Source organism: Panicum virgatum, chromosome 9K, assembly GCF_016808335.1.
Source record: "Panicum virgatum strain AP13 chromosome 9K, P.virgatum_v5, whole genome shotgun sequence".
Lineage (NCBI taxonomy): Eukaryota > Viridiplantae > Streptophyta > Magnoliopsida > Poales > Poaceae > Panicum > Panicum virgatum.
The window spans coordinates 57,768,346-57,791,501 of record NC_053144.1 but is presented as its reverse complement, the minus strand read 5'-3'; the positions used below and the strand labels follow the sequence as shown (position 1 = coordinate 57,791,501).

Here is a 23,156-nt window from a genome sequence, read left to right as displayed (position 1 = left end):
GCGAGGACTCCACGCCAGAACTGAACAGAACTTCGTCGATCGGTCGATGGTCGAGTTCCAGTCCGAGCACGCAGATATCCACCTGTCCTGGCTGGAGGGCCGGAGGCCAGCCAGCACGGCGCGCGGCTCCCTCCCGTCCCGCGTTCCGCCGCGGGCGCCGACCCGACCTGGCTGCCGCCGCCCACACGCGCGGCGCGGTCAAGCGAAGCAAGCAGCGCCGCGCCCGACCATGTGACGCGTAGCCGCCAGCATCACCCGGCCAGCCGGCCCGCTCGCCGACGTCACGGAACCGAACTCCCCAGCTCGGCGCGTCTGGCCCACGGATATGCTTGCGGGCTCACGGCAACGGGCGCCGCCTCGCTCTGTCCGGTCAGTCTCCGTCTCGCGTTCCACGAATGTGCAGTGCCGCCGCGACGGGCGCACCGCACGAGAGAGAGAGAGAGAGAGAGGCCGAGCCCGCTCGCACCCCGGCGCTATAAGTAGGGGCCCCCGTCCGGCGAAGCACTCCACAGGCCACAGCAGAGGGAGCGCGGCCCGCACACGCACACGCACACGCACACGCTTCCTGTGTACCCCGCGTGAGCTGCTGCCGAGAGAGAGAGAGACAGGTACATGCACGCTAGCCTCGCCTCGTATGCGGCGGCGGCGGCGGCCATGCCGACCCTGGACCTCCGCCCCGAGATGGCTCACGCGCACCAGCCCGCCATGTCGCCCTCGCACCACGCCTGGGACGGCAATGGCGCCGCCGTCGCCCCCACCCCCATGCCCAAGAGGTACTGCTCTGCTCTGTCCCCTCGGTGTCTCTCGCCCTGTTTGGCCAGTAGTAGCAGCCGCGTCCTTTTCTCTCCCCCTCCCGCCCCGGGTTTGTTGGAGTTCTTCTTGTGGCTAATGCCGGTGGCCTGTTTTTGTCGCGCAGGCTGGAGGGGAAGGTGGCCATTGTGACCGGCGGCGCGCGGGGGATCGGCGAGGCCATCGTGCGGCTGTTCGCCAAGCACGGGGCCCCGGTGGTGATCGCGGACATCGACGGCGCGGCGGGCGAGGCGCTGGCGTCGGCGCTGGGCCCGCAGGTCAGCTTCGTGCGCTGCGACGTGTCCGTGGAGGAGGACGTCAAGCGGGCCGTGGACTGGGCGCTGTCGCGCCACGGCGGCCGCCTCGACATCTACTGCAACAACGCCGGGGTGCTGGGCCGCCAGACGCGCGCCGCCAAGAGCATCCTCTCCTTCGACGCGGGCGAGTTCGACCGCGTGCTCCGCGTCAACGCGCTGGGCGCCGCGCTCGGGATGAAGCACGCGGCGCTCGCCATGGCGCCTCGCCGCGCGGGGAGCATCGTCTCCGTCGCCAGCGTCGCCAGCGTGCTCGGCGGCCTGGGGCCCCACGCCTACACCGCCTCCAAGCACGCCATCGTCGGCCTCACCAAGAACGCCGCCTGCGAGCTCGGCGCGCACGGCATCCGCGTCAACTGCGTCTCCCCCTTCGGCGTCGCCACACCCATGCTCATCAACGCCTGGCGCCAGGGCCACGGAGACGCCGACGACGCCGACCTCGACCTCGACATCACCGTTCCCAGCGACGAGGAGGTGGAGAAGATGGAGGAGGTGGTCAGGGGACTCGCCACGCTCAAGGGCACCACGCTGAGACCCAGGGACATCGCCGAGGCGGTCCTTTTCCTGGCCAGCGACGAGTCCAGATACATCTCCGGCCACAATCTCGTCGTGGACGGCGGCGTCACCACCTCGAGAAACCTCATCGGGTTGTGACTGCGATTTCATCCCATTGCAGTGCAAATTAGTTCTTAGAGAGAGAGAGAGAGAGAGAGAGAGAGAGAGAGAGAGAGAGAGAGAGAGAGAGAGAGAGAGAGAGAGAGAGAGAGAGAGAGAGGAAAAAAGATTGTTGATTTAGGAGCCGATGCAGCTGTACTCCAAGTGATTTCATTCGGTTGATTTATTCAACAACAATTGTCGAGCTTGAACATTTGAGCATTGCATTTGCATTTTTAGTGGTCATTGAATTGGTTCCCCCTGGTGGTCCTGCCATGTGAATGAGGAACCAGTTGGATGATTGAATAGTCAGTCGCTGTCTGTAGTGGTACCAAACCAGTAGAAATATTCATAAGCAGCAGGCAGCAGCTGACAATGTACGTGGAAAAAGACCAACAAAATTAAAGGATAATACTACAACAGCATAAGTACGATTGGACTGTAGTACTCATAGAAAAGTTTGAGCCCTGGGACTGTGGATTGGAACTCATGTTTATGGTCCACTTGAGAGTGTTTGCGCTGAATTGTTGGGCTAGCTGTTCAGTAGGCATGAAACACTAGCACACCAGTTGTCTGCTCGCGTATCGCAGACGGCCAATCCGCGAGCGAGTACATCTGAAGAATCCAGGAAGTCGAAAATATATATACTCCTATAGTACTATGTATAGATTCATAATGTATATAGACGAAGAATAACGGACCAAAGAGCCCTACAAAAATGCGTGAGGAATCGGTGACTTGGTTTCAGAACTACGTGAGTACATGACGAAGATGAACAGGATACTCTTGTGCTAGAGCAGATTCCGGTCGCAGAACTGAAAAAGGCAAGAAGAAAGAAACCCTTTGTAGCTTAAAGAAAAGAAGACTTTTGGACAAAACGAACGGCGGGCTTCTCCAGATCCGCGACGGTGTAGGGACCTCGACTCGGTACGCAACGCGATCCCGGTCACTGCACCTGTCATGATCCGGGAAGCGAACTGCTCCCACTAATGTTCCAGCAGTTCAGATATGCGCAATCGCAAAGGCAAAGTCGTCCTCTCTGCGCGCCACAGATTTTGACGAGATCACGAGACCTGCCTACACGCCTGCGACCGACGCTGCAGCCAGCCAGCCACCGACCTGTAGGCTGCAGCAGCAGAAACCCGGCAACGGCACAGTCAACCGAGAAGGCGAGAAGAACTGGTAGTACGAATCCATCGCAGCTTCAGTAACAATTTTCTCCTTTCCACAGATCAAAATTCTAAAGGAATGACGAGGGAGTAAACCAAACGAGACGGGTTCGAAGAAGCATTTGGAATTGGCCGCCGGAGCCAGTGCGCATGGCTCTTGCCTGACCTCTCTGGTCACACAAGCACACGCCAGCCGTGCCGCTGCCGCGCGCAGGTTTCGTTGAGCGCTGCCGCGGCCTGCGGCAACAGGACTCCGAGCATGGCGGGCGCATGTGCTCGGCATGCCGTCGCCATCCCGTTCGCTCCCGCCTTGCCACTAGACAACGGAGCAGTAGGATACAAGCAAGTGTGTGCTGTTTAATGTGGGAGCGAGCGAGTTGCATGGGTACGGGTCCGGCACTCCGGCTCGAGGGACAGAGCATTTGGTACGGAGCATGAGATGGACGGAGATGGCTTTTTTTCCACATACAGCGAGACAGTACTGCTGGAACTAGTACGGCACATCTTGCTCAAGCTTCCCTGTTTAGACTAGTCACACAGCCCAGACAAAGGCAAGCTGTGAAGCCTGCCACGGTTTGAATATAAAGGGTACACGAGTTCTCTAATGGAAGGAAAAACAGAAGGTTTACTTCAAATTTTTGCCACTAGACAAAAAGATATCGTCGTGGTAACGGAAAGTCGGAAAGGGGATGGACTGGATCCTCTTCCTCCAGTTGGGATAAGAAACGCGGCGTCTGCATGAGCATGCAAAACAGATGTGCTATTAACCGCAACAAATAGTGGGGGGGGGGGGGGGAGATATATGCTCTCCCATTGGTGGACAGTGGACCGGCCAGAGCTTTCACTTTCAGGAAGCTCGGAAAGAAGTCACGAGCATGGCGGTCCATGCATGACGCCCGTAAACAACACTTTGGCATCTCCGTCGCTGATTCACTCGATGAGGTGCTCATGACAAGACGGTGATGCATCGCCTCGATCTTATGACCAGGCAGAGCACAATCGCGCTTGTTTTTCCTGTACAGGTCGAATGTCGCTCGATTTTTTTTTTGAAATAAAGTCGCTCGATTTTTCTATCCCCGTGTCCATATGGATGTCTTGAGGGAGAGAATATTTGAGTAGTTTTTGTCGGGTTCGAACGGGCTTTCTGCTAAAGGCTAAGTATCCCCGGGTTTTTGTTTGCGCGTTTTTTCCATCGCCCTGTGTTTTTTCTTTCATATAATTCGTTTCTTTGGGAAAGAGACTCGAGCTTGCTCCGTTCACGCTCAATCCGGCTAGGAATATGTCCTCCACTAATTGCACATTTGCGTACTTCTAACCGAGCGGCGGCCCTATTTTTTCTCCGCAAAAACGAAAAAAATAATAATGCTTTCGGAAGATAAGAAAAGATGGAGCATATTATCTATAGTTGTGAGATACTTCGAAGCAACTGCCACAGGACAAGAATTTGCGATTTCGAATTTGGCATTTTGGAATCCGTAGCCGCAGCCGTAGGTCCAATGCGTGCGCAGGCCGCGCAAGTAACCGAACCATCCAACGACCTACCGCCATCGCCGGCGGGGAACAGAAGCGACCGGGCACGCATGCCTTGCCGCTCGCCCGGGCAGGCTCGCCCCGGGACGCCAGAATCGCTGTCGTCTCGGCCGGGGTCGCGAGCACGGGAACGCCGGAGCGAGGCCTGGAATGGGGAGGCCGGCCGCCGGCCGCCAGCGCTTTGGTCGCCGCGGTTCGGCGCGAACCCGGCCGTCGTCTCCGCCCTATTGGTCTGGTTCCGTGGCGAACCATTCCCGCTGGATCGCTGGCCTCTCCCCCTTTGATGCGATGCGCCGAACCAGAACTGAACATTTGTCGCTCTGACAGGGGCGTACTTGCTCTACCACCGCGGCGTTAGAATGTTGCTGTTGTCGAGGGGATCTACATCGGGCTCCGCGACGGCGGCACGCTTTTTTACAGCTGTTTACTGCAGTCTGCCGGACGGGGATTTTTTTTTCTTTCCCCCGAGGCCCGAGCCAGCCGACAGTTTTTTTTCTTCTTCCTTCCCCTGCCGTCAAATCTGCGCGCGTCCGTCCCCTGGACGAGGACGGCGGTGGTAAAGCAGGGCAAGTGCGGCGCGGTAGCAGTACAAGTGCCTCGTCGCTCAAGGATCGCGCGCGCCGGAGACTCGGACTCGGTCTCGGAGCGGTAAAAATTTTCGGTGGCGCTGCCGAACAAGCGGAGCGGCGGAGGCTGGTGCGCTTGTCCGCTTGCCGGCGCCGGAATCGGACCCTGGACCAGTGGACGGCGTTGCGGAAGTGTGCGGGGCCGGTTCGGCTGGCCCGGCGCGCGCTGATGAGTCCGCGGAGTGGAACCCTGTTTCGTTTCGCTCCGTGAATATCTCCGGCTCGGGCGCTGGTTGCGCATTTGTCACCGCGCGTGCGTGCGCGGCTTTCGTTGGTTTCTAATGTACGACCAGGCTGCGAGAAGAACGGAAGAAGAGGCCGCTGGAACGAGCTGGGACTGTCATGGCAGACGATCGAGCCTGTCTGGTACCTGTCGCTTCCGAAGAGGAAGCCAGGAAGCAGCCGCGGGCATGAGAAGAACGGACGAGTGGAGGTGATCCTGCGGTGAGAAATGGACGAGCGCCCCTTCCGGCCAAGTTGAAAGTTCGCTCGGTGGCACAAGTTACGACTGGTTTTACTGGAGCAGCAGTAACATCATCCGGTCTGGGCGTCCGGCTGCGTGGAAGTGCCGGAGTGGACCCAGGCCGTACGCGCCGATGGTACGTGACAGCGCCCGGCCCGACACAGCAGGGACACGGGGCGCGCTACGTCGCTCAGGCGCGCGGTGCGTAGACGGTAGACCCGCCCCCCTACTAGCACCCGTTGCCCCGGCCCCTACTTGCCATGTCGATGGAGCAGTGCGCGGCTGCTCGCCAGCGAGGCAGCAGGAGACCCCCTCCGGTCCGGCCCTCCCCGAACAGAAACGCGGGTCCACTCTAGCTAGCTCCCCCGGCCGTGCCGGGACCTGTGCGTGCGCCCGGCGTTTGTGCCGCGTTAGAATGGGAGATCGGCTTGTGCTGGCGCGTATGGCTGGGCATAAAACCCGAAATCCGATACTCGAACCCGAAAAATCCGAGCCCGAACCCGAAAAGTTCGAACCCGAAAAACCCGAATCCTAATTCGGGTTCCAACCCACGGTACCCGAAATTAATACGGGTAGTTCGAGTATTGGGCCACGGTACCCGAAATACCCGAACAACCCGAAATGATTTGTTTTTTTCATCTATGATTTGATTTGTGTGCTTCAAAACTATGTTTATTAATTGTGATATGTGAAGTGTGAACTGTTACGGTTTGGACGTGTGAAGTGTTAGTTAATTTCGTTTGAACTGTCAGTTTGGACATGTGAACTGGATGTATGGTTGGGTGTATTTGATTTGATTTTATACTGCATATGTGGAGTTCCAGAATTTCGGGTAATTCGGGTAAAACCCGAACCCGAACCCGAATTTTCGGGTTCTTCTTTTTCCCAACTGATTTCGGGTATTATTTTTGGAAACCCGAAATTCCTAAAACCCGAACTACCCGACCCGAAAATTTCGGGTAACCCGAATGCCCGGCCAGTGGCGCGGAAGGATGGGGCAATGGACTGGGTGCAGCTTGCGCCGTGCGATACTGCGATGGCTAAGTTTCATATCAGGCTGTAGCAATGGCTGTGTTTAGTTCTAAAAATTATCTCTCCAAACTTCACTATTCACCTATTACATCAAATCTTTTATCTCATGTATGGAGTATTAAATGTAGGTAAATAAAAAAATTAATTGCATAGTTTTGATGTACACGACGAGACGAATTTTTGAGTCTAGTTAGGTCATAATAGGACAACAATTACCACAAACAAATAAAAAGTGCTACAATATGCTACAGTATTCGATGTAACCATTTTTACTACTATTTTACGGACACAGCCAATAGGCATTAGCATGTGCCTCTCTGCCGCCATGTGTCCTTGCTGCCTGCCGGTCATCCTGAGGAGACCAAACAGGAGCGGAGAACCGAACTGGCAACCAGGGCAGCCTAGCTGAGGGCCTCGATGCTACGTGCATCCTACTGCCTGCCTGCCTACAGGAACTGTCGTGGACTCGTTGTAAGTGGGACCGTCAACCGTGGGAGAGGGATCGAAGCTCACGAACCGACCGAGATAAACGAAGCCCCGATCTACTTGGGTCTCATTTTGTTTCAGGGTCAAGGCCTGCTGGATATAAATCGGAAAGTGGCCTGGCCTGCTACTGCTGGGCTATAATTTGGCCTGCCTGCATGGGCTTACCCATTCTACGGGCTTTACGTTTAGTTATTTGTTCCTGTGTAATAGCCGGCCAGCTCTCGATCCTTCCGTCCTTATCCTCTAGCTACAGCATATCGAGGCGGAGAGGAGGCGATTAGCTTCTCGGCGTCGATTCCACCGGCGCCTCCTCGCCTCCGGCAGCTGTTCCGGCGTCGGAGATGAGGAGGGGCTGCGGGGTCGATGGCCGATGTATATTACCTATCCTATTACCTTAGGGCTTGCTAGGTTAGGGTTAGTGTCCTTCGTTTCGGTGTTGCCGATGCGAAGTCCAGTTTCCCTCCATGATGATGTGGATGAAGGCGACGGCGATGATGTTGGCGGCTTCTTCTGCACCACAGGTTGGAGGTATGTTGTCCACTTGTCCGAGAAATCGGGTTGGTGTTTGCTTTCCCGCTGCCGCGGTCTTTTCCCCTTTTGGGTTGCTTTATCAGCCGACGACTCAGGGTCGCCTGCGTCGCTTGAGGCGGTTGATCCTGGAGCTTTCGGCGATGCGACGGCCAATGACGGTCAAATATTGCCTGTGCGTTCAACGTTCTAAGGGCAGATCGAAGCTTTCAATGCGCCAATCGTTGCAGCGTCAAAAAACTTTAAAGCTTCTTCGTCGAGATGGGGACCGGCTTCAAGCTGCAAGCTCGGCGTGTTCATCTGTCAGTAGAGGTGGCTCCGATCGTCATTGATGAAGATGACCAGGTGGAGCTTACAAGGACCTATATGTAATTTTAGTTTTACTAGGGACGTCTTTATAAACAATGGAATGTAGCTTGTTATATAAATAAATGAAATACAACCTGGTTTCTCAAAAAAAAAGTTATTTGTTCCTAAGCGGCAGGATGGGGTTTATATTTCGCTTCCCGGTAGAGAGGGCGTTGTTTTGGGCCAGCGCGGGACTGCATGTTCTAGCTCCGGTTTGGCCCACCACGTTCCGGAGCAGAGTAGAGAGAGAAGACCTTCCACTAGCTCGCAGCCGTAAAAAATACCTATACTGTTTGAAGAGTATACAAGTGGTCTGAAAAATTCGGCCCCTTCTCCTCACGTGTTCCGCACTTGTGCTGCTCCCTGCATGGCCAAAACAGACGGCCATATCCTGGGCGCTGTATAGTTTTCTCAGCCAAATTGCTCGTTTTCGTCCTGTTTGGCTAGCATGGAATACAAAACCCGTTAAAACAATTAAACAAGGCACGAAATCTGAACTTCTTATGGAGGATCATCCCTTGGCCAGATGACAGCCACCCCCAACGCGCTATCTAGAAGAACGCAAAAAATGAAAGAAAAAAAAAACAGGTCCGCTGCACGCGCAAAACTCGAAAGGAGACGGATTCTTCGACGTCCCCATATCTCTGCGCAGTACGTACGCACGAGCCCAATCGTCCGATTCAGCAAGCAGGCTGCACACGTGTGGGCGCGCCGCGTCTTACATGTGCACGATTCGGGACTTTCATGCACGTGGGTAGAGTGTCACAGCCTTACAGGGCCTGCCCATGGTTGCGACTGCAAGCACCGACGAGCCTTCGTTTTGCCTTCTTTTTCAGAGCTTTGGCCTGGTCTGCGTGCTGGCCGATCCGATCAGGCCTCGCGTCACGGCCGAATCGCGTGCACGATACTTGCTGGCAGTACTATATATTTGTATTAGTACTAGCTAGTTCTTAATAAACAGTGAAAGATGAACCGTAGGACGGAGTACAAGAACAGTATTTAGTTCGGTGATGACTGAACCGTAGGACGGAGTACAAGAACAGTATTTAGTTCGGTGATGACAGGTTTGAATACCTAAACGTTTACCTAGGCCGATGGGCGCAGGTTATGTGCGACCAGAGGGGGTGAATGTGAGCCAATTAAAACTTTCTACTTGGAAAATTTGGCCTATGATTCCATAAGCACCCCACAAGTCATCTCTTCTAGAGTGTGCAAAGTATAGCTATAGCTAATCTAGATACCAAGCAAAAACTCTAGGAACAAACCGCGAAGAGATCGGATCAAAGAGCGGCGAGCAAGCAGCAGAGACGGCACAGTATATGATCACCGGGTAAATCGACGTGTGAAGAAGACCCTCACCGATTTAACCGATGTCACAGAGCCGGCAGCTAAGAAAAGCTATCACCGGTTGATCCGACGCAGTGATTTAAGCAGCGTCGGTTCAACCGGGGATGCTGCACCGGATGATCCGATGAAATCAATTTGCAGCGCCGGTGCGGTTGTCCAGAGGGACTGCAAAACACCCTTAACGAACACCGGTTAAACCGGCATTTAGAAAAGACTATACGCCGGTGCAACGAGCTGAACACCAAGCAAAGAGACGCTGGTGAAGCTTCATTGGTTAATCTGATGCACGTGGAACTAATGCACCGGTGCAACCTAGCAGAAAGGCCAAAAACCCTAACTCATGAGCAGCCTACTCACCGGTTGATCCGACGTGGATAATTTCGAAAACATCGGTTCATCCCATGATAGGAAAAACTCTGCCCGAGAAAAACTGCTCGCAGATAGATTCGGGAACTCGTCGATTGGATGATCAAACAAGGTCCAAAGTCTACCAAAATTCGTAGGCACTATCACTAAGACCTAGTGAACATGTCCATGGAAGGAATCGACGAATCACTCCGTGGTTTGGATGGAATCGAGGAATTCCCGAGCAAGAACGGGGTTTTCTCTAGAACTCAAAAACTTTGAATTGAAGGGACTCGTGATCCCGCGGGTTTTAGCACTAGGCTAGATAGATTAGAATCACCTCAAAAGTCACGTGATCATCAAGAAACAACCCCTCATCTCGTGCACAAGAATCGACAAAGGAAAATCGAATTTCAACCAAACATGGCACAAGATGTATGAAATTGACACGAATTCAAAAAGCCCGAGGGCACAAGGAGGAGAGGGCCTCCTTTCCCCGATCAATTTCATACAAGAGTCTCAAAAATCCATAGCCCTAAAATCCTAATCCTAGAGAAGAAGGAAGGAAGAGGGAGGAAGTGGAGGAGACGCCTGGGAAGGGGCAGCTCGTCTGGGCGCCAGGCAGAGTCAGAGAGAGAGGAGAGAGTGGGTGAGAGATATTTAAGCCCATTAACTCTAGAACTAAAAGACTAAACTACCCCTAGACTTAACTAGACACTAGAAAGCCTGTAGGGGCAAAACCGGAAAAAGATACAAGGACTCATCCGACGGCCAAGTTTCTTTTTTCGAGTCGAAGTCTTCTCCGCGATGCCGCCGTGGGGATGAAGATCCGGTCCGCGGTTTTGGAGGGTCCGCGAAACCCGGGTAGGTGGCCGGTTTTGAGAAAACCGCCAAAAAACTCCACGCACGGGAAGATTCCCGCCTCCACGCCGTGGCCCTGGACGCCGTTCCCGCCTCGGCCTCCTGACGGCCCTAGACACCGCCCGACGCCTGTCACCTCCTCGCCCGCAGCGAGGCCATAGACGCCGTCGACGCCCGTTCCTCCGCCAGTCCCGAGACTGACGCCCATGCCTCCACGACTTGCCGTCTTCAACCGCCGTCCGCCAGCTTAGTTTTGTGGCGCAAACCAAGAAACCCGCCTTCCATCGGCGCTTGCGCCCTCGATACAGGAGTGGAAGCCACAGCTGCTACCCGGCCCGAGCACCGGTCCCGGCTGCCCTTCACCGCCGTCCACCGCACGGCCCATCAGCCACAACACCCCCACGGCAGCTCTCCGTCGACACTCTACGCCCGTGTACTTACAATCAAAGACCAAGCACACGATCACATTGCATGATTGACAATTCACTCATCACAAGCAGAAGAAGGTACTCGACATTCCTTTGGTTAAAAGTCGGAGATGCTGCGTACAGAGTACTTTTTGGTGCCAGATTTCAAGGTGCAAATAGTAAGCAAGTGAAGCAGACACGTACTCACTCGTAAGGATGGATTCGGATGTTTATTCGAATGTCAGATTTTTGGTCATTTTTTTTCGATTATGGACAAATAAGATATAAAATTTACTATGTAAATTCATAACATTGTATTTAACATTGATCTTGTAAAGATTCATAAAAACTAAACCTCAAATTTATCATATATATTCTCAAATAATAGATATAAAAATTCGAATACAGATCAGATACGGATTCGAATCTTTTTTCATCTTTTTAATTGTAGGGAGCAAATAATACTTAAAAAAATATATACAAAATTTTATTTTTATGTGTAATAATATGCTTGATAATATAAAAAAGATTAGTATAAAATTTTAATCATATCTATTTTAAAATATCAAATTTGTTTTAAGAATTCGGATGTCTAGATCCTTCCTTACTAGCTCGTACACGAGAGGACACACCGACGAAAGGTCAGCAGGCAGCGGCGGTCCCAATGGATGATTTCTAGTTTGCAGTTTCCAAGAGTAATTAATGTTAGTAGAAACTATCCTTCCCATTCCATGATTTCTTAGGGTGTGTTTAGATCCGCGAAAAGTTAGTAGAAAAAGGCACATCGGACACTATAGCATATTGTAGCAATTTTCGTTTGTTTGTGGTAAATATTGTCCTACAATGACCTAACTAGCCTTAAAAGATTCGTCTCGCAACGTAAATCAAAACTATGCAATTAGTTTTTTTACCTACATTTAGTACTCCATGCATTGGTTATTTGCTATATTTAATATTTCGATGTGATGAAAAATTTGGAAAGTTGGGAGGAGTTTAGAGATCTAAACACAGCCTTAGGCCAAGCATTATAGATGGCGCGAAGGTGGCTGGGAGCCGACGTGGAGGGAGAGAGAGAACGTGGTAGGCGTCTCACCATCCGCCCGCTTCACCCGGCTGAGAGCCTTGTCCTTCATTCCTATTGACTGAATCACCGGGGCCCGCCATCATTGCGTGCATCCCAGCCGGCGGTGGGCGTGGTTATAAGGCCAGTCCCAATGCAGTTTCATGGGTGATTTCATGGTTGGACACGCAAGCAAATAGGCTGATTTGGCATCTTCTTTAATAGGAGAGAGAACCTTCCCGTTTCATGGCCACGAAACTCTCTCGGCGCGGCTACCTAGATTGGTGAAACGGGATGAAACCCGCACTGAGGGCTCCGGCGTTTCATAGCCGGATCTGCTGCAGCAATCCACTGCACCTTGCCTCCCGCACCCTCCCAGCTCCGCACTCCCGCTGGGGCGGCGCGCGGCGTCCGCTGGGGCGGCGCTGTGCCTGCTCCCTCCGCTCCCGCGCTCGTGCTCGCCTCCGCGCCCGCGCTCGTGCTCCTGCCCCCGCGCTCGCCTCCGCACTCCCGCGCTCGCGCTAGCCTGCCCGCTCCCGCGCTCGCCTCCTCGCCCTCCGCTCCCGCGCTCGCGCTGCCGACCCCGCGCTCCGGCTGCGATGCCAGTGCCGGTGGCTCCTACTGCGGCGCCGCCGCCGTCGCCGGTGGCTCCCTGGTGTGTCTCCTGTTCGTTGGTGTGGCTCGCCGGTTGACCATATTTCACATTCGTGTATCCATTTCACAAATACATGTGGCCACACAATTGCGGGAGCACTAGATCACCATATTATGCTAGCAGTAAATGTTATGGATGATTTAAGAAACTGTGAAATGAAACTGTGCACTGGGAGTCCCAGTTTTATTCACCAGTTTCATTCTCCTGAGATGATGTGGCATCCTTGTAAATCGCAGTATGAAACTCTGCACTGGGACTGGCCTAAGCCATGCTCTTAGCAATTCATTCAAATGCAGCACACGTTACCACATCATGTTCCAGAAGACCAAAAAAATGGGATGGATCAATTGTGGCAAGTAGTTCAAACACACGCTACCACATCATGCGCGCTTGGGAAGGAGGCTGGCGGCGGCGTAGCGGATCCTGCGAGAAACGAGTAGTTTCTCCCCAACGCGCAGACGCTGGTTTCTTCACGCCTCGTTGCAAGCGTAGACGTCGTTCCGTAGACAAGAAATCGTTTCTTCGTTTTTCTCCTTCTCTCTTCATTAATACATGTGCCAGATCATCAAAACGCTGAGGTGTCAAGGTACTTGATAGGGATAGAAACCACAATAATGGCGTTGGGAGTGCCCTTAAATTTGTACTCGTGTTGACATCGAGTACATTTGTGCAGTCCTGGGTTAACACAGTGCTGTACGCGCCAATCTCGTGGAGGAATCAGTTGCCGTGTCAATTTTGGACCGTTCGACGGTACGGGATAAAGAACAGGGGCAATCAATGCAAGGACTCCGGCCCTTTTGATGAAATATTGTACTGTACGTGTTTCCATCAGCTGCCAAAATGTGCAATGAACTATTCGCATCAGTACCGTTTTCTTTGTAAACCAGCGCGTGCTGCGAAAAAAAACGTCAGGTGTTTGATACCAGGGGAACCATATATACGCAAAATTTTACTATTACTAATTGGAGATTCCTTTTGAAGTCTCCAGGTGATGCCACCTAGAATTCTAGGTGGACAATCTAAAAAAATAGAAAAATCCTATAAATTTTCACAAAAATCAGAAACATCTGGTCATCAATTCAACAACTATAATCGTAATAGCCATTGGATCTGCTATTTTTTTCTAATAAATTCTCCACCTTTGCCATTATAAAAATAAACTAAAGTAACCCCCTACACATGTATCTAAATTATCTACCTCGGCCATTATAACAAATAATCTAAAGTAACCCCTAATCTTTATGTAAATTACCCGCTTATGTCATTATAAAATAATATCAAATAGCCCCCTAAATTTTTGTATATATTATCCAATGATATCATAATAAAAAATTAAAATAAACTCTAAATCAAAATTATACTATTATAATAAAATCTCAAAGCCGATCAATATAAAATTTTAAATTACTATTTCTGTCATTATTAGTATATTATTTATGTTATTATTTATAAAAAATACTAACCATAATGTGTGTTTCACCATATATTCATGTATAAGAGAAGAGATAAGAATACCAATTTTCATATTGTTCACGTAGCTCAAACAAAGTCTTCAATTTATCAAACATATGTAGAGGTATGATGCAAAGTGAGAAAAAATTTATTAGTAACTAAATCTAACACATTTATTATAATTACATAATGAAATATGTATATTTAATTATTTATTATACTAAATTAGAATATTTATTTGGTTAAAGAGGTCGTAAGATAGATAATTATTAGATATTCTAACGGGTTGATAGACTAGTAAAGTTATAAACTCTATTAAATCGTTTGTGAAAATCAAAGCGTGTACCCTTTGCGTTCAGCCGCTGATGATCACGTGAGCCGCCGAGAAATAGGGAGAACGGCCAAATGCATGGGCAATAGCGCCCTGCCGGAGCCGCCGGCTGCTACTGCTAGCAGCCAGCAGCCAGCATCTATCCTAGCCTAGTACGGTAGCGTCCTCCAGAGTCCAGACCTCCATTGCTCCTGTTCCGCACCGCACCGCACCGGTGCCTTCCTCCGCAGACCCTACCGTGGCCGGATGGTAGCCACTCCGATCGTCGATCGATAGAGGAGGGCAGGGCGCTGCAGGCAGGCGAAACAGCTGCGCGCTCGAGAAGGGGCCAAGGGGGGGTGCATAGGGGCCCTGTTTGGTTTCCTATATTACTTATGCACACGATTTCCGAGAAAAAATTTTACATGAATGAAGTACTAAACAAAGTTTATTTGCAAAATCTTTTCACGGATGAGTGTAATTTTTCACGATGAATCTAATGATAGTAACTAATCGATGATTGACTACAGTGATGCTATAATATCATCCTCTAATCGTGCGGCCAAAGGCCTCATTAGGTTCGTCTCGCGAAGTAGCGCAGGGCTATGGAGTTAGTTTTGTAAATTACCTTTATTTAATACCTCTAATTATTGGTCAAAAATTTTATGATACTTATGCTAAACCAAACCAAACAGAGCCAGGATAGATGTGGATTATTCAGCGACAGCGTTGCCACCAGTACTGCGCGCACGCGGTCCGTGCTGGTGCTGCAACCGTCCAATTCGGCATGCAGGCTGCGCACGTGTGGAGGCAGCGCGAGGTACACAGTACACACACGATTCGCGCCTCCGCCCTCCATGCAAGCCAGCCAGCAAGCGCGAGGTACACACGTGTGTGGGGCTGTGGGCAGGCCTGCTGCCAGCTTAGGCTTAGCTATCGCCCGACGTCGCAGCTGCATGGTCCGGCTCCGGCTGAAAGCTGTGCCTGTGCTGCACGCCCCTATCTATCAGCTGGGCCCTGCCCGGATGAGACCTCGCGCCAGAGTTGATCACCTGCACAATAATTGCATATATAATTGCAGGTACATAGGATTTTTTTTGATACAATGGAAATGGAGCAGTATTATAGGAGCTAATATAATAATTATGGAATCGAATACGAACACTTGCGAAACAAATCACAATAATGTTTAGTTAGCGGATATGTGGCGCTCTCTATAACATCCACAAAGCTTAACTGGTTACAGTTACGAGTTACCTAATCGTTAATCTACACTGACTGATGTACAGGCTCCTACTCCCTCCATTCCAAATTATATTTTGCTTGATTTCTTTTTAATTTGAAGTTTGATCACTCATTTTATTGAATTTATTTTAGCAAAAATAACCGAATTTAAGTTATTTTAAAAGAACTTTTATTAACAAAGTAAGTCGCAACAAAAGAAGTGACATTTTGCACAAATTTTTCAATAAAATGAGTGATCAAACTTAGAGTCAAGAATTATAATTTGGAACGGAGAGGGTAGCTTGGTAAATCAATGACGGTTCGCCGTAGATGTTATTTCTCTCGGTGCCTGTTGTTTCCGAAGATTTCAACTACAGATAAGGTGGGGAGACTGATGAGACTTGGGACGCTGAAAGTTCAATGATCGTGAACGATACTGCCCGGTGGAGGAAATGGCGCTATCGCTATCGTCTCGGTTCTGTCCCATGCCATGGCGCGGAAAAGAAAAGGGCAATCAGATAGCCGAGAACGATGAGGCCTAGGTATTTGTATCCTTGCTGCTAAGATATTGTATTGTTATTAATCGGGGAGGTTCGCTCGTTTTCTCGTCTCTTCCAGAGCTACAGGAGAGAGAGGCGAAAGCGAGGCGATAGTGGTGCCGCTGCTGATTTCGCTGCCTCCTCTTCTTCTCCGGCGACCTCTCCGGTGCCGGAGAAGAAGGGGAGCGGCGAGTTGGCTGTCGGCTGTGAATACTAGCTAGGTCTTTAGATCTAGGGTAGTCTAGGCTTCCTCACGGCAACATGCTTGTCGGGGGACTTTTGTTTCCCGTCGGCGGCGGATCTCCGGCGTTCGGCGTGGAAGGTTCTCCTCTGTAGCGGTTTGGACTTAAATAAAGATGCCGCTCGGAGGTCTTACTACCCGTGCGGCGGCGCTAGCAGGCGACGTCGTGGAGGGGAGGATGACGTCTCTGGATTCAGATCTGGGGCCGGAGCGTGCTCCTTCGACTTCCATGGCGGCTTCCCCGTCTTTGCTGCTTCCGTCTGCATGAGGTTCGTTGTGGTCTTCCTCTGTGCGATGGGGAACGATCTCTTGTGCTCCCTCGTGGGCTCTTTATTCCGGGTCGGCGTCTTCGGGGCCGGCGGCGGATTTCTTGCTGGGCTTCTGCTCCTCCGTGGAGCGAGCGCCAGCTTCATCTTCGGCTGGCCGTGGGGTCTGCTGGAGGTGCCCAAGCTGCTGTTCATCTCCTTCCGTGCGCCGGATCTGGGTTCTGGTCCTCACAGGAAGTGGAAAGAAGGGGTGAGATTGGGAAGCTTGAAGGCCATTGGTGTCAGCTTCTTCGTCGGGATTTGTGGTGATGATGGTGGTGGTGAGCTCGGGAGCGCAGGGATGGAGCTCGACGAGATGAACAGGCTGTCTCATTTGAGGAAGAAGAAGGGCTTTGTTCTAATTTTATATTCTGTAGGGGTCTTTCTGCAAAAGGGATGCACTTGTACTAGGATTTGTTCTTTTCAATGAGATGTTTCCCTTATTGCAAAAAAAAAAAAGATATTGTATTGTTGCGGCAGCTGTGTATATGTGCAATGAATACGACTGAACTCGGCTGTATTATTGGCAATCATCAAGTTTTAAAATGAAAGAAAAAAGTCTACATTATTCACCTCAACTATAGCCAAAGTCTGGATAACCCACTAAACTATTGTTTAGTTCATTTTATCTCTTAAATTATATCATTTGGTTCAAATTACCCACTACTATAATTTGTCTTTTATATTTCTCCATGTATAGGTGGAGTTTTGAGTTGAAATTTTACAACATAATAGTATGCACCATAACGCATGTTAGAAAAAATAGATCATAATTTATTATTATTATTTTGATAGGTTAGAATATTTAATTATAAATTAATCATTGGAGTATAAAATTATTTGAAAACTAATGGAAAAAATTGTAAAACTTTTTCTAAATATGCATTATGATGTCCACTACTACTTTGCAAAATTTGAAATTAAAATTCAACTTGTGTATGAAGAAACAAAAAAGATAAATTATATTAGAGAATAAAATAAACTAAATGATATAGTTTATGGGGTAAATTGAACCAAGTTATAGTTTAGAAGATTATTCAGACTTTGGCTATAGTTGATGGGAGTAATTTAGACTTAGGTTAGCGTAATTGATAAGCTTGCCATGACTGCTATGACTTCCTCGGACGAAGCAATTAGAATAGTTGTGAGAACCGCCCAATTTGATACTATTTTCAACGAACCGCCGGTCATTATCATTCAGATGAAAGTTAACACGTGCTGGCCGGAGAGCGTGCCACGTGTTATCCCACATCTAGAGACACGAATAACATCAAATCCAGTAGTCTCGGTATGTGCTCCAACATACGCCCAGGATCTAGCATATGCACATACGGTTTACAATCAGATACATCGCCACAGAACCACAAAGAGCAGTTTTATATTACAAAAGTTCAACATAGGTTCAATACATGAGGGTTCAAACTAACTTCCATTACAAGCCTTGGGCTCACGAAAGCCATATTAAACAGAAACTTAAAATTTATTACATTTACATGCTCTCACGGAGCTTGACTAGGATAAAGACGTACTAAGATAATGATGCCTTGCTCAAGGACATCATCACAATCACTGCGTTCGGTAGGCTGGAGCTGTAATGGTGTGAGAGAAAAATACTGTAGCGCTGACTGGAGCTGGAGCTGGTGGCTGGAGTGGGGTGAGAGGAAAATATTGTAGCGCTGCAGGGGAGATGACCAGCCGAACACAGTGAATCACAACGACCTACTCCTTCCCCGCATTTGGATCAGCGGGGTAGAAGTGACCGAACACCACTTCCGGCTCACCTGTAACTAGGTTTAGAAAGCAACCTGAGTACAAAAGGTACTCGCAAGACTTATGCGATTAAATAAGCAAGGATTATGCAAAGGCTCAAATTAAAGCTTTAGGGTTAAGTAAATATTGTATAACAAGAGCTCTCTAAACTATCACCTAGCAGGATTAATTATTCTTACCCAAACCCCAAAAGTTTTAGTTGATTAAGAGCATAATATATGAATGATCATAAAGGTGGCAAGAACCACTCCAACATATCCGAAACTCTCTACGAGGAATTCGACGAACCAAGAGCTTGCTCATAACCGAGAGCGCGGCAATTCGAATTGATTAAACCTTGCAAGGGTGTACTACTTTACCCACATGACGCGAGGACCATGCGACTCACCCAACCGATCACGCCGGGCAAGGGGGTACCCACGTCAACCATTCCCAACAAGACTCGATCATTAAACTTCACACCTAGCTTACGCGTGGAGAACTTAGTTCCACCGGGGACGCCTCTAAACTTTCCTACTCACAAGTCCACCCGGGGACACCCCTAAGCCTCCCTGGATAGCCTTTGGCCACGTATCTAGGACTGCACATCAATGATCAAATCAAAAGAGGTAATTGGCTCATCCGTACCATTATATTGGATATGTGGTAGCACGAAAAGTTGCTCAAAGTGGATGGCATCCACGGACGGTCCTTAAACAATCCAAGCAGACTATGCCCATGTGTCGGGTACCATGATTAGGGGTACCCTAATCAGGGGACTAAAACCGCCCTAAAACGCAAACACATGCTGGGCAATCGGGCCCACGAAGCCCTACAGCCTCCTTCCAAGCTGGAAGAAAGGAAAAAACTCAAAGAAGCCCAACACGCGGCCCACGTACTCAGTGCGGCCCATCCGCACCCCCCTCGAACCCGCGGGGTGATCTCCACCTCGCTCGAGGGATCCCCGCCAAAGCCCTCGACCACACCCCGCGCCTCCGCCTCGCTCGAGGGTAGCGAGCCTGCCCTCGAGAAAGCGGATCATCTACGCCCTAGGGAGCTGAGCAGCCGGACCCTTGGGGTCCGACTCCAACTCACCGGACCAACGGACCCACTTCCCGCTGGGGGACGGGTCCGGTGTCACCACGTGTCCCAGATGTGGAAATGCTCAGCACCTGTGGCCGCGGACCCGGAACCCCGCAGATGGGTCCGGGACCTCCACGTGCCTATCCGGAGCCGCCACGTGTCACGCGGACGCGGGCGCGGGCATAAGCCTTCCGCTGGAAGCTCCCTCACCCACCCGTATTAAGTGCGAGTGGTTGAGGCGTGCTCTTCTATCGCCGGGCAAAGCCACCCCTCGACAGAAAGGACAAACGTCCTTCCACTCACCTGCCCGCCGTACGGAGGCATTAATGCCAACCACTCCTCCACAGCGCCTGGGTCTGACGGCGCCAGGCCGCCATCCCCCACAGTGGCTGTGACCGGAGTCTTGTCCGCCAACTCCGGTCACTGCTCTGCCATTCCGGACGCTGTGACGAAACTGTGGGAACCTGCGACGCAGTGCAAGACGTGCTCGGCACTGCTCCAGCTACTATGCTGCCAACTCCCCATGCCTCTTTCATACTTTCCCTTCCGCGGAGCCCCCGAACGGCATGGGCACGACTCTCGGAAGCGACTCCGGCCTTGACCAAGACAAGACCCTGGCCTGCAGGACCTTCGGAACGCCGCCACCCCGCCCGCTGGAGCCGCCAAGACGCCGGCGCGATCCTCGCAAGACCAAGGACGAAGCCCAGGGCGACGGCCACGCCCGGCGCCATACCCCACAGTGTACTTCCCACAGTGCTCAACCACTGCACCCCCGCGATTCGGGGAAAAGACGACGACTTTCATGACCCCCTGTGCATGTACACCGTCCCTCCTTGTGTCTATAAAAGAAGGAGGCGGGCGTTCCCTTAGGGGGGTCGGCCCATTCGGTAGGACACAACACTTCGCACTACTAGCAGAGCACATACGCTCCTCTGAACCCCGATATTGGCACTCGCCTCAATCAACTCCTCCTCTAGCGGATACTTGGCATCTTCCTTCCCTCTCTCGCCTCGCTTGTACCCCCTACTACAAGCACCCCCGGTGCAAGATAGTACAGTGCTCGCGCACACCCCTTTGCTGGACGTACGGCCCCACGGCCGGAATCAGGATAAATCCGTGCGTTACTGTATTGCCTCTTGCATCAACACCTGGGACGAGGAACACACAGCATCATCACTGGTTGGGTCCGGACCACCGGGTCAGGGCACCGACACCATGTGACAACATTCTCTAGGCCCTACCATTCCACTTGAATCTCGGTACTACCAAACCCTTACAACCAAGCCGAACCGGTGCAACAAGGATAACCGGCAAGTGTGATACTCCAAACATTCCTTTCTAGCAAGCGATAAGAAATCTAAGTAGGGCTAAGCATCTAGTCAAGTTTAGTAATTAACTGACTAACACGTGGCAAGGACATGGATAACAATTCAAGGAAGGGTAATGCACGAGAGTAGGTACCAAATTGCAATACATACATACTATACATAACTATAGCCTAACAATACTCAAGTGAGATAGCTAAACTAAATCAGATTAGATAGGTGCAAAGAATATGCTTAGCTGCTTGCCTTGGTTAACTTCGGGCTCGACCGCGAACTGGACTCCGTGTTCAGGCTCAACGGACTCGGCGGGCTCCACGGGTTCGACCTCCGATGATTCAGTCACTATAATGCATGAAGTGATGCGTATGCATTAGATTGCTGCCATGGTTATGCAAGAGGATATGGCATGAAAAAAGAATGGCACAACATGCGATGACACACAACGCTACCACAAGCGTCGACAAACGATCACGATTACAAACGCAAACAGGAAGCTAGAGCAAGAATTACGAAATGAACTTTCACAGCAAGCATAAATCATAACTTAAATTGAGCATGCAGGGGACATTGCAAGGAACCCATAAAAATTGGTTTTGCATCAAAAGCATTTACCTACAATTAATCATAAATATATTAAGTTTCAGATATTCAAAACAAGATAAACCAGAAAAGGCATGCAAACATAACTACACTAATCCAAGAAAATTATCATAGATACTAGGCATGAAAACAAAGCTAACAAAACTAGTTTCACCATTTTGTCACTTTCCAGCAAAAAGTTCTACACTAAACCATTTTCGGACACAGCATACGAAAACACACTAAAACCATAACAAATCATAATGAAACATACAAAACAACATTTTTTCTAAGTAGGTCTCAGCGATACGAACCCAACAAAATAAGTTTCGTATTTTTCCGAGGTCTGTAGAATTTTCTACGTATTTTTCAATATTGCAGACATATAAAACTCGTCGAAAACGCTAAGTGCACCCAGGTCGCCCAGCCCAGAGGCTGACAGCGGGGCCCATGGGCCAGCGGCCCACCCAGGCCGGGTCAAGGCGAGGCCGGGCCTTGACCGCGGCGTGGGCGCGGCCACGATGTGCGTGACGCGTCGCGCGCGGCGACGGGGCGGCGCAAGGCGGCGCCGGCGAGGCGGGGCTGGTGCAGGCCGGGGGAGGCACACACGGCGATGAGGAGGAGGCAGTGGACCTCACCAGCGGCGGCGCGGATGGGGAGCGGAGGCGAGCGGGCGGCGAACGGCGGCTGCGGGCGGAGGGCGACACCGGCGGCCCTGCACGGCGAGGCCCATGGCCGGGTGAGCGCCCAAATCGATGGAGGAGAGGGAGAAGAAGGTGCCCCCGTGAGGAATCGACGAGGAGCTCATCGAGGGCGGCGAACCGCGGCGGCGATGGAGCTCGGGGGTGGCGGCAATGGCGGTTTGGGGGCTAGGGTTTGAGGGGGTCGCGGAGGTTAAGGCCGGGGCTGGGTCTTAAGGTGAGGAGAGGAGTGAGGGGGCGGCACGGCAGCCGAGGATGTCCGGCGCATGTCCCGGAGATGGCTGGCGGCGGTGGCGACGTGTGTCGCGTGAGGCAGAGCAGGGAGGAGGGGGAGGTGACTGACAGGTGGGCACGGGCAAGGAAAAAAAGAAAGCAAGTTTGAAATTCAAAACGAAGGTGTTTCCGGGCTAAAAAATTCACCAAATTTTTACTGGAGATAGATAAAATCACCAAGAACACAATGCAATAAGAATCACTCGAAAAGATTTTGTAATTTGATAGCAGCAAAAAGAACAATTCGACTATTTTTGAAATTTTCTAGAATTTTGTGGCTCTGTTCAAAAGTTGTAAAATCCCGAAAAAAATATTTTTAAATCATTATTTGAAATATAGTATTTGAATAAATTTTTTGGGGGCCAAGTTGCATAACAAAATTTAAACTTTCTTAACAATCACATATTCAAACATACACAAAATTGAATCCAAAATAAAGCACACATGCCTATGATGCTCCCTTATGCCTTAATGATGCTCATGATGATGTGGTTAACATGTTAATCATGTTTAAATTTTTCGAGTCGTGACAGTAGTAACACGCGGATGGAAGCCCGAAACCGGAATCCGGGGATGCTTCCCACAGAACGAGATACTACAAATTAACCGGTCATCTCTCTGTACCCCAAAGGATGGTCTGTGAAAATGACAGTCCGACGCAGGAAAGGAGGGCGCGAAAGTGGGAAGCGTCAGTGCGAGCGGAGACGAAATTCCAAACTTGGCGTTTCTTCTTCCAGAGATATCGGGAATCCTGACGGCAT

At 50.7% G+C, this 23,156-nt stretch overlaps 1 protein-coding gene across 1 annotated transcript; it reads left to right on the top strand.

The window, feature by feature from the left end:
- The first annotated feature begins 516 nt into the window (after positions 1-516).
- On the top strand, positions 517-1,971 carry LOC120652675 (sex determination protein tasselseed-2-like). The gene is made up of 3 exons (XM_039930560.1): positions 517-773; positions 917-1,794; positions 1,867-1,971. The coding sequence occupies exons 1-2, from the start codon at positions 613-615 to the stop codon at positions 1,755-1,757; spliced, it is 1,002 nt and encodes a 333-aa protein (XP_039786494.1). The 5' UTR covers positions 517-612; the 3' UTR covers positions 1,758-1,794; positions 1,867-1,971.
- The last annotated feature ends 21,185 nt before the right edge of the window (positions 1,972-23,156 follow it).

Coding starts and splice junctions, on each gene's coding strand:
- LOC120652675 (XM_039930560.1), top strand. CDS start 613: ATGCACGCTAGCCTCGCCTCGTATGCGGCGGCGGCGGCGGCCATGCCG. Junction 774..916: donor CCCACCCCCATGCCCAAGAG/GTACTGCTCTGC, acceptor TTTGTCGCGCAG/GCTGGAGGGGAAGGTGGCCA.